Source organism: Microplitis mediator, chromosome 1 (genome assembly GCF_029852145.1).
Source record: "Microplitis mediator isolate UGA2020A chromosome 1, iyMicMedi2.1, whole genome shotgun sequence".
Lineage (NCBI taxonomy): Eukaryota > Metazoa > Arthropoda > Insecta > Hymenoptera > Braconidae > Microplitis > Microplitis mediator.
In genome coordinates, this window is record NC_079969.1 from 28452722 (window position 1) to 28464910 (window position 12189).

Below are 12189 nucleotides of genomic sequence, written 5' to 3' on the forward strand. Positions count from 1 at the left end.
TTGAACTTACATTTAACTTATAGAACTTACATAAGCTTAATGAACTTACATCTAACTTAAATAACTTATTGGGCTTAATTACACTGTAAAAAATCACCGGGGTAAGTCCAAGCGGTGTAGGTGTTAAAATTATCGGTGTTAAATTTACCCCCGAAAGCGGTGTGAAAATAATGCCTCCACCGGTGTAAATATTCTGTACCGGTGTTAAAATAACGCCGCCACCGGTGTAAATATTCTGTACCGGTGTTAAAATATTTTACATTGTGAATATTTTTATCTACTCGATCACTATACTTGTTAATAAATGATATATTTTATTAATTTTCATAAAGAACTGACATTTTTTGTGTTTTATAATCTTCAAAGTTAATACTGCAAGCGGACGCAATTTACCCCGATTTTACACTGGTTACCCCGCTTTAACACCATTATTTTTAACACCGGTGTATTACTCCTCCTACACCGGTGTAATTTCATTTTTACACCGGGCGGAGTTAAAACGAGTCCATTTTTAACACCGCTCTTTTTACAGTGTATAACTTGAATCGACTTATATAAAAATACTGACTTAATTATAACTTACCTGGAATAAAATTAACCCAAAGTGAACTTGAATGTACTCCCAAGTCGAAATTTGAATCGTAAGTTGGAAGTATTGAACGTTGAAATCGTCATCTACATATTCAATGTTAAAAAAGATGGACAAAATCAATTCCCTTGAGCCGTTCCGTGAGGGATTTCGTCAGTTGAACAATAAAAATACTCCCGTTTTTGAATTATTTGACTTATAGGCATGAACTTTGGCACAAATATTCCCAACAATCTCGCAAATCCCCCACCATCGAAGTTTTCGAAAAAAATACCGATCGCTTTGGGTTAATTTTATTCCCGGTAAGTTATAATTAAGTCAGTATTTTTATTTAAGTCGATTCAAGTTATAATCAAGCCTAATAAGTTATTTAAGTTAGATGTAAGTTCTATAAGTTAACATAAGTTAAATGTAAGTTCAATATTTCGACTCGGGTCGAAACACTAAAGAATTAAACTATTACTGATAAATAAATAAGACAAAATTTTTTGGTAAAAAAAAAAATTTTATACTACGCAATGAAAATAAATGTCACAAATAATCTTTACAGCGAAAATGTGGACATCTGGTGAGAAAACTATTTTTCACTTTCCGACTTGTCGCAATAACTTTTCTTTTCCTGGTTATCTCAAATTTACAACCTTAGAAATTGAAAACCTTTTTTATTAGCTCTCTGCCCAAGTCCAAGGATATTTTCTTCCACATACTTATGTGTATATATATTTCTATATTCTTTCTCTGTCAATCGATTAAACTCTTATCAAACTCTAATAACTTATTAGAGGTGACAGTAGAAAAGTAATTAAAGAATATACCGAATAAATCGCTAATTTAACCTGAGGTCCTTAGAAAATTGTGACAATCGAAGGACGTGTGAAAATAGAGTAATGAAATTGATGCTCAAAATCTTAAGCATGGATTTAATTACTTCAGACAAGTTATAATTTTGACGGGTGGTTTAGTGGAAGTGAATTTTCATCTAAAACTTAATTGCTCATACTAAAATTATACTGTTATATTTTAGGGCACTTCGGGACATTCATCCCTCTTATAATTTACTGTCCAAGTACCACCCGACCAATCAGAGTCTAGTTGATGCTCCGACTAAGTGACATTAAGATTTATCCAGAACTATCAGAACAGCTTAACAAGAAACTAAATCTAACTCGAGCAATCAGTAGGTAAGCCAACGCAGATTAACATGTACATTTCATAGCTTACTAATGTCTTTTCAGAGACAGCTAAAAATTCTGTAAATATTTTCTCTTATTGAATTCCCAAAAATTACTTTCCAAAATTTATTTCCATAAACTTTTCCTTTGTCTTTAAAAGGATTTTTTTTGTTCTTGAAATAAAAAATAGGTTCGTTTTTTCTTGTAAAATGAACGTGAGAAAGAGCAGATAAGAGATCAAGTGTCTTGAAATTCACACAAATGCTTTATTTCGGCTCCCTTTTTTACCCGAGCCTCCTCTGTAGTCTTAAAAAATGGCCACTTTGGTCCCCGGAAGGTTAAGTCCAAAGTAGGCCAGGAATCCGTTGATTAAAAAATTAGCAAGTGGGAACTTAATGTGATACTTTTTCTTTGTTTGCAAGGGAAAAATTTAACAAACAGGAAATTAAATAATAATAATAATAATGAGCATTTCAAGCCGGATAACGATTGAAGGACATTGTAATTAATTACACGTCAAACACACTTATATACAATGTTCACTCTCAAGTCGTAGCTACAAATGAGGTCCTTTGAATCTGTCGGGCGTCTATGTCTACCGAGTGGAAAAGAAGTTTTAAAATAAGCTAAGAGCGAAAAGTAACAGAAGCTCGTTAATCCAATGTTAAACCAAGCCAATCAGAGCGTGACTTTAAAGGATAAAAAATACTTTCAGTGTCTCGTCTTGTAGATATCATACATATATATAAAAGTATACTCTAGACACTAACTGTAAAAGAATAGCTTGCGATTTTATCTCGATAAGCTGGCATGTATGAGATTGACATTTGAATATAGATTGAGGTCATCAGACGTAACCAGTGACCTGGTAGATTTAAATAAATTGAATGTATTTTAAATGTCGATTTAATACTCCCTAAAATCTTTAAATCAATCTGTCTCGTATCGGCTCTAATAAATTACAAATCTTCGGTATACATCCTATGCAAATCCCCTAAGCATCTTATCGCAGGCTTGTTTCAAAATAAAACTAACCGATCTATCGCTCCCCTATACCCGTACCTATTGTATGTGTATTAGGGTGTTTCAGAAAAAACTAATTTTTTTTTGGTATGCTAAAATTGAAAGTATACCTGAGAATAAAAATTTTGGTGCCAATCCGAGCTCTTAATAAAAATATTAAGGTTTGCCTCAATCCATTTTTCTATTTTCCGTTTAAATAACATAGGAAAAATTTTTTTTTTTTTTTAGAATTTTCTAGCTTACAGACCACTCAACGGATTTTTATGCGAGATGAAACTTTGTGTAGGAAATTGAACGCTCTACAAAAAAAGTCTCTTATCATTTTTCGATAAATCCCACTGTTCAAAAGTTATTTAAGCTTCAAGTCAAATTTATAGTAAATTTTGAGATCTTTTTACTTTTCCGGCGAAACTATCAGTCTTATTACAAAATGTCATGGAAACTTTTTTGTAGGTAATTTTATTCCTTACAAATTATTACCAATAAAATTTTTCGAAATTCCGCATTCTTTTCAATTTATTTTCATTTCAATATCAAGTTCTCAAAATTAATCAGAAATCTATTTTTTTAAGAGCCTGACATTGAAATGGAAATAACTTGAAAATAACACAGAATTTCGAAAAATTTTATTCGTAAGAATTTGTAAAGAATAAAATTATCTACAAAAAAGTTCCTATGATATTTTTTGATAAGACTGATAGTTTCGCCGGAAAAGTAAAAAAATCTCAAAATTTACCATAAATTTGACTTGAAGCTTAAATAACTTTTGAACAGTGGGATTTATCAAAAAATGATAAGAGACTTTTTTTATAGAGCGTTCAATTTCCTACAAAAACATTTGTTGTGCATAAAAATCCGTTGATTGGTTCCGTGTTATTTAAATGGAAAATAAAAAAATGGATTGAGGCAAACCTCAATATCATTATTAAGAGCTCGGAATGGTACCAAAATTTTTATTTTTAGTTATACTTTCAATTTTTGGATACCATAAAAAAAAAAATGTTTTTTTTTTTTGAAACACCCTAATGTGTATACATAGCAACAGCCATTGTTATTATAAATATGTAAGCAAAAGCTAGTAGTTTATAATAAAATTTATCAGACCCGGATTTGTTAACACGAGCAGCAGATCCGCCTCTGCTGTGTCAGCGTCTCAGCCAATCTCACATTAATTACAGTTGAATTAAAACTGACACCAACAGATCTTTTTATTCTTTAGTTAATTAACTTAAATTTTAAAAAATTCCAAACTGACAGAATAATTATAAATTTATTTTTTTCACTAAAATTACAATTCCGGCTTGGAAAAAATTAATTTCATTTTTACGACAGGTTCAATGCCCCCTGAAGATTTATAAAAATATATAATACTTACTCATAATATAAAGCGGACAGTGATTATTTATGTACATATTTTTCTTTAACCGACTGAAGCAGACAGATTAATTAAAATTCTGTCGATATCAGATATTGTGTAGGAAATATCGATTTTTTTTATTCAATACGTTCCATAATTTTTAATGCATTCATGGATATTGATCCGAGTGCTTTAAATATTAAGTTCCAGTCTGTCGATAAAGTTATCCCATTAAATGTCTATTAATAATTTACTATTAAACTAACATCAACTTCTACGGGGAGCTAGGTCTGTTGGATCTTGATGTCTATTATACATATATATAAATATATATACACTAGTTCAAAATTGTCAAATGTAACAAAGGAAGCAGCACGAAGACAAACATCTCAGTTGTTGAATTATTACGCTCTAATACTGCTTTGAGAATCTTAGTGTATATATTTATATACATATATATAGAGAGCACAATAACAATAGACCAACACACGTCTCTATTAATTTGGCTTTGGGTAAATAAACTTCATGCTGTTACATTGTAGTCTGTCTTAAAACTAAAGCTTAATTCAAACCCGTAAGTTAATTCTTTATAATTATTTTAAAATTACGTCACGGAATTTCTCAACTGTCTCGTCTCTTAATCCTATCAGGCGGTAACGAATTTCATTAATCCATTAAGTGAATCAAAAATATTTCAACTGAAAAAATATCCGTGTTGTCTTATCCGATTTTTGATTACAACTTTTCCGTAGTTTACTTATCATCTGTTTGCTCCTGTACTTGTAGTGGGCATTTTAATTAAAAACTACGAGAGTTACGATTGTAAATATTTTTTTTCAATGAGAACTGACAGGCGAAGTGCTGCTTTATATAATTTTTTAGCGAAACACTAGTGTAATATTTAACTTAGCCTGGGAAAATATTTAGTTTCAGTGAAGGCGAGTACTGTTATCAGCATCGCGAGATAATGAACACGTTAATTAACGCATTGAAGTTATTTTTTTATACGCAACCACCTGTGGGTTTTAATATTTTTCACCTTCAGTTAAAAATTTTATTTTGTTGGGCTTTAATTACGAAATCGAGAGATTTATTACTTCAACAGTTAAAATGAAAGTCATTTTTCGGTCATTAGCAATTGGCACGTGGTCGAGTTGCCAGAGGAAAAACTAATTTCGATTGAACGGCCATTAATTTTATTAAAAAAAATGCTTCCAGTGTCCGAATTAATTTTATTTCTTCTACTGACTCACTTGTCAATGACATGAAAATTCCCTGATTAAACAACTGAATTCGAGCGAATTAAAAATTTTAATTCTGTTATATTCTGTCGAAATCCGAAAAACAGAATTCAACTGAATTGAAAATTTGAATTTGAATTAAACAGAATAAAACCGATTTAAAAATTTCAAATTCGTTTTGATTCAGTTCAATTCGGATTCAGAACCAGAAATTGGAGAATTATTTTCGAATTAATCAGAATTAAACTAAATATAATTATTGGAATTCGTATTAATTTGGAGAAATTCTGTTTTTCCTGCCGAATTAGACAGAATTCATTTCTAAGTTAGGTACCGAATTAACAGAATTCATCTGAATTAAATAGAATTAAAAATTTTAATTCTATTATATTCTGTCGAATTCCGCAAAACAGAATTCAACTGAATTAAAATTTGAATTTGAATTAAACAGAATAAAACCGATTTAAAAATTTAAAATTCGTTTTAATTCAGTTCAATTCGGATTCAGAACCAGAAATTGGAGAATTATTTTTGAATTAAACCGAATAGAATTATTTAAATTCGTTTTAATATTGACAAATTCTGGTTTTCCTGCCGAATTAGACAGAATTAATTTTTAAGTTAGGTACCGAATTAACAGAATTGATCTGAATTAAATAGAATTAAAAATTTTAATTCGGTTATATTCTGTCGAATTCCGCAAAACAGAATTCAACTGAATTGAAAAATTGAATTTGAATTAAACAGAATAAAACCGATTTAAAAATTTCAAATTCGTTTTAATTCAGTTCAATTCGGATTCAGAACCAGAAATTGGAGAATTATTTTTGAATTAATCAGAATTAAACCGAATAGAATTATTTAAATTCGTTTTAATTTGGAGAAATTCTGGTTTACCTGCCGAATTAGACAGAATTCATTTTTAAGTTAGGCACCGAATTAACAGAATTCATTTGAATTAAAGAGAATTAAAAATTTTAATTCTATTAGATTCTGTCGAATTCCACAAAACAGAATTCAACTGAATTGAAAATTTGAATTTGAATTAAACAGAATAAAACCGATTTAAAAATTTCAAATTCGTTTTAATTCAGTTCATTTCGGATTCAGAACCAGAGATTGGAGAATTATTTTCGAATTAATCAAAATTAAACCGAATAGAATTATTTAAATTCGTTTTAATTTTGACAAATTCTGGTTTTTCTGCCGAATTAGACAGAATTCATTTTTAAGTTACGTACCGAATTAACAGAATTTATCGGAATTAAATAGAATTAAAAATTTAATTCTGTTTGATTCGATCGAATTCAGTTGTTTAATCAGGGAATGTAATTGAAAAATAATGTTAGCGATTGTAATAAACAGATAAAATTAAAAAGATAGACAACAGTAACCGAAGTGTTTTTGCTCGTAAGTGGGAACAATTCCTCATACTCATCAGCTGTGAATTTAATTGAAAAATCTACTTAGCATTAAAGTTAGTCTCGTCGTGTTTCCCAGCTAAAACTCCTGAGTGGATAATGCAATAAAGACTTGAGCTGATCTCGTTTTCTATTCATCAGCTCTAAAACTTTTACACCAAAATAATATCAATTTTTTTTTCTTCATCATTCATTATTATTATTATTATTATTTTTTAATTATCCACTCGTAAATAATATTTTTAATATTTTATCCCGGCTAATCGCAGCCGTTAATAATCTCAGAGACTTTGCGGAAAAAAATTATACCAATAAACCCAGAGATTAACTTTATCAGACGAGAGTACAAACCCGGTATGAGAAATAATCTTCGTTTTTTTATGTTACTCATAGACTTGTCTCAAATAAATTAATTGCCTGCGTTTAATTATTTTGAGTATTATGACGAGACTTTAAAGTTCATTATTTATTTCCGAAAGTTGGCTTACACTTGAAAATTTACTTTTTATTATACTGTCTTATACTGATTTAACAAACTTTTAACCAAGGGATGATGTTCAATTTAATAAGCTCTAAATTATTGAGATTAATAAACGACGACTTGATTCTGGTCTATTGAACTTTTCTCGAGAGTGATTAAAACTCTTTAAAATTATAAGTACCGCCAGCAAAGTTTGTTTATACTCAAAAAACAACTTCAACACTTCCATAGTTGGATTTAAAATAAAATTATTTTGTTGTGCAACCCATAAAAAAAGAATCGGCCCATTACTTGGTCCTGAATGGCTGCCAATTTTCAAGCATCGGCCGAAGATCGGCTAAATATCGGATGATAACGGTATGCCAAGCATGGCAATCAATCATCGGCCAAAGCACTCGATCAAACCGTTGGCCAACGAACGGCAGTCAATTGTGCGCCGATTTTATAAGAAAAAGGCTGCCAATGATTCACCATGCACGGGCCAGTATAGTTAGCCATTTATTGGCCAATCATTGCAAACCAGGCATCGGCCGATCGATGGAAAAATTTCGAAGCTCGGCGACTTTGTATGGGAACCGCTCAAAAATATTTACGCATGTAAAAATAATTGTTTTATCACTTTGCCCCACATTTTTGCACATCAATGAGTGTTCTGCTAACGCTTACTCGGTCCCAGCTGATTCACTCGCGTAAAAATCATATTTACATTTATTTAAAATTTAAATATTATAAACTAGAACAGTACTCGTACCATTTCAAACTTTTTTTTGATATACTTTCAACAGCGCGGTAGTGGTTAATCAAATAAACCAAAACTTTTTGATGTCAATTTATAATTTAACCCATTTTCGACTCATTAAATTTTTTTCAAGCACTACTAAATTAATTAACACACTTGTAAATTACATTTGCTGCGGGCACAGTTGATTTTTGAGTACAAAAAATTCAACACACGCGTTCACGGAGAGAAATGTCAAGTAAATATGCCTATGCAGCATAGTAATAATTACATTACTCTATAGTTTGTGTCACGTCGCTCTTATGTGACTGCTTATACAAACTATAGAGTAATGTAATTATTACCATGCTGCATAGGCATATTTACTTGACATTTCTCTCCGTGTAGTTTAACTCAATGTATTAATTTTTTATGCAACTGATGAAAAATTTTTTTCTGAGTTATGTAAATTTCAACTCATCTAATTAAAAAAAAAATTACTCAAAGTGTTCTTCTCTTAACAAACATTAAATGCAAAATTAACTTTACTTACTCGGTAAACATTTGATTTTTTAATGAGCATAATTTAATAAAACTTCGTTTCTAGAGAAGTTAAATTTCAAAACGTTTAGTCAAGAAATTAAAACAACTTACTTGAAAAAATATGTATTATTAGCATAGCCGAAGAACGGGACCGTGTAAGTGAGCATCCAGATGTTGCCGCCACCGCAATCATAATAAGGTTTTGACCAACGACCGTCCTCATATCTTACTGTTAGAATTTCGTCTTCAATGCGATCTGTGTGGGTGCTCTCATTTAATGTGTAACTGTGGTAGCCTGTAAAATAAAATTTAAAAAATTTTAATTAAAAAATACCCAGGAATAATTAAATTCGAAAAATAAATTCTCTATGTTCTTAAAAACAAACAAGTGTTTTTTTTTAATTTTATTCACTTCTAGACAAGTGTAGTGCGCTCTTTACGCTGCGACACACTTTTTATGACATGTACCTTTAATGAACTGCTTTTGTTGTCCCTCCGAATGCCAGAGGTTTTTTCTTTTCAAAGGGCTGACGAAAAATAAAATATAAAATAAGTCGAATAAAAAATTCCTTTCTCATTTCAAAGTCAACTGTGTGACTAAAAATAAATATAAATAGAATCAAACAATACAAGTGTTACAGCAATACAGGGGTATCGAAATTTGAATTCTCTTAATATCGCGGGAAATTGTCCTTCGCATGAGCAACACTTGAGGAAAATAAATAAACAAAATGGAAGTAGGAATAAAAAAATAGCTGAGATAATGTCACACAGCCGTGAAATGAAACTTTTAATGGTTTTGCAAGAAGTTTCTCTAAGTAAATATAAACAACTCGATATGAGAATTTTTCACAAATACAAGCTAGAAAACAAGCTTTAATCTCATTTTACTTTTTCTTTTTTTTCAACATTATTATATTTTTTCCAGCCATTTTCTCTTAATCGTCTCAAACATTTATTTCAATCTCTGTAAGTTTCAGTCATAAATACAGAGATTCCTCTTTACTTCTTATTAAGTATAATAAAAAAATATTTATATCTTGAACACCCGGAAAAAATAACAAAAGTAAATATAGAAGTAACAGGAATAAATGATATCTGATGATTTACCAGGTGAACAAATTTCGAGCCAAAAATAATGAAATTTTTTCTCCGCCGAAATTTGACCTAAAAATAAAATAGATAATTTTTAAAATTGCTTCCGATCCTGACAATTTTTAACTCCAAACCATACTCTGCTCTCTAAACATGAATTAGTGGAAATTTCATTAATTACGTTAGTGAAGCACTATTCACTTCATAATCAGTGTATTTAAATAACAAATTAGTGAATTCTCACTAATAAATTTAGTACTATAATTTTCACTAGCAAATTAGTGATTTTCACTACTGAACTACCGATATTTTCATAATTTCTACAAGTCAAACTGTTATTCACTTCTTAATTTATCAATTTCACAATTTCACTAGTAACTTTAACTAGCAAATAATTAAATATTTTACTAGATATAAATATAATTAATAATTATGGTACTATTTTTTAAAATTTTAATAGAAAACTTTCAAAATAAAAAAAAATAGAAGTACAGAACAATAATATATTTATATGAAGAGTACGTCAATCATAACATCACAGATTTTTTATTTCTTTATCAGTTATTGTTTGGTATCATAACGAATATACTATTTACACTCACGCGATCACATGCGTAGGCCAGCGCAGTGGATAGCATCAAAGACTATGAATCGGAAGGATGCAGGTTCGAGCCCAGCAGTCGCCGGGATTTTTTCATCAATCAAAATCATGTATACTTCCTCTAAGTAATGATTCTAATACATTAATCACATTTCGGATCTAATTACAAGTGTCTTATATTTTTTTTCGCAATATAATATTTTTTTTCACTGATGAAATCAGTGGATTCTCATATTCACTTTTCAATTTAGTGGATTCTCATATTCACTTATTAAATCAGTGAATTCCAATATTCACATATTCATTTAGTGAATATTCACTAATTCTGCGTGGTACGATTGTAGCATTGACAATTAGTGAATATTCACTTGAAATTTGTGAAAAATCACTAATTTATAATTAGAGAGTGAGGACTTAAGATCGTAAATAAGTTGATATTTAATTACTATTTAGCGCATATGTTTTGAAAGATAAAATGGCTGATTGTTGATACTCTCTAAAAATGAATTAGTGAAATTCTCGCGAATCAGTGGATAGTCACTATTTCTACAGCTATAAGTATGCCACTAATTCAACCAGTGGTATACTGATAGCTGGTTCCCAGTGAATATTCACTAATTTAAAGTGAATTTCACTGATTCATTTTTAGAGAATACTGATCTGGCAGGTAGCTGTTGTTTTTTGGAGCTAGTTTAATAATTCAAGAATTTTCATATATTTTGACTAAATCAGTAGACTAGTATGGGAACAACAAAGCAAACACTATATTTTGAAATGGTCGATACGTTTTATATCTATAGTATGTGTTATTGAACTGTTAAAATCAAACGTATTGTTTTCTTTACTTTCATTTGTATTGTTTCCACAGACGCCTGACGAAGGAATAATAAATTCCGAAACGTTGCGCTAAATAGTAATTAAATATCAACTTATTTATGATCCTATGTCCTCAGAGCATGGTTTGGAGTTAAAAATAGATAATAATAATTATGACCGACTCAGGTGCACTTTTGAATCTTCCGCTTTCTTAAAAATGTTAATTAGTGGCATCGAAACCCTAATGGTAGCATTAATTAACCAAATTCTCAACAAAAGCTTACTGAGAGTTAGTTCGATTAACTCGCAGTGGCATATCACATTTGCGGGCTGTGTTCACAACTAAACGGACGGATTTGCATCTACATGATTCTGGTTTATTGTAAACCGATCACAATACTCGGGACATAATCTCTTTGGTTTACTATTTTTTGCTTCTCTGTATAGAACTACTGCATATTTTATCCAGATTACAAATTATTTATGCTCCGATGATGAGCGAATTCGTTAGTACATACATTACTATAATCTTCAAAGGGTAACATGTTCATCATATTCTGCAAAGCATAAGTTGATATAAAATTTATGTTTGCTTAATTTATAACAATGCTTATTAATTGAATACCTGGTTTATAAGCGCAGCTTAAATACTTATTAAGTTGTAACAATTTTAATCACGGCGGGTTTCAAATTAATCATTTAATCCAATTAAAAAAGGGCAGAGCACCGATAAGGTAAAATTTAATACCATTACAATTCTGTGCGATTTCCATGTCAGCAAATTATTTAAAAAAAATTTTCCGCTTTCTTCTCTTCAATTGGAAAAAAAATTGTGGTTTTTTTTTATTCATTTTTTTGGTAAAATAAACCCCAATTTGCCCTAGAGAAAAAAAATGATTAAATACCGTGTAGTTGAGAGGAAGAAATAAAATAACGAGAACAAATTATTTTAAATTGCAATTGAACTTTTCAATATCGAAGTTGGATGGAAATAAAAATATATGAGAACTGATGTTAGATGAAAATTTACAAGACAATAACAATGACAGCAATGCAACAGTGTCCTATAAATAAAATCCCGGTGAACATAAATTTATACCTTTTATTTTCGTCCGTTAATCTTTTTTCGCTG

General features: G+C 30.1%; 1 protein-coding gene across 1 annotated transcript in view; it reads right to left on the reverse strand.

The window, feature by feature from the left end:
* Positions 1-12189, reverse strand: part of LOC130669853 (probable G-protein coupled receptor 158) — an 87862-nt gene that overhangs the window by 42384 nt on the left and 33289 nt on the right. The window contains exon 2 of the mRNA XM_057472984.1: positions 8657-8840. Coding sequence (XP_057328967.1) covers positions 8657-8840 — 184 coding nt within the window. The remainder of the gene's footprint in view (positions 1-8656; positions 8841-12189) is intronic.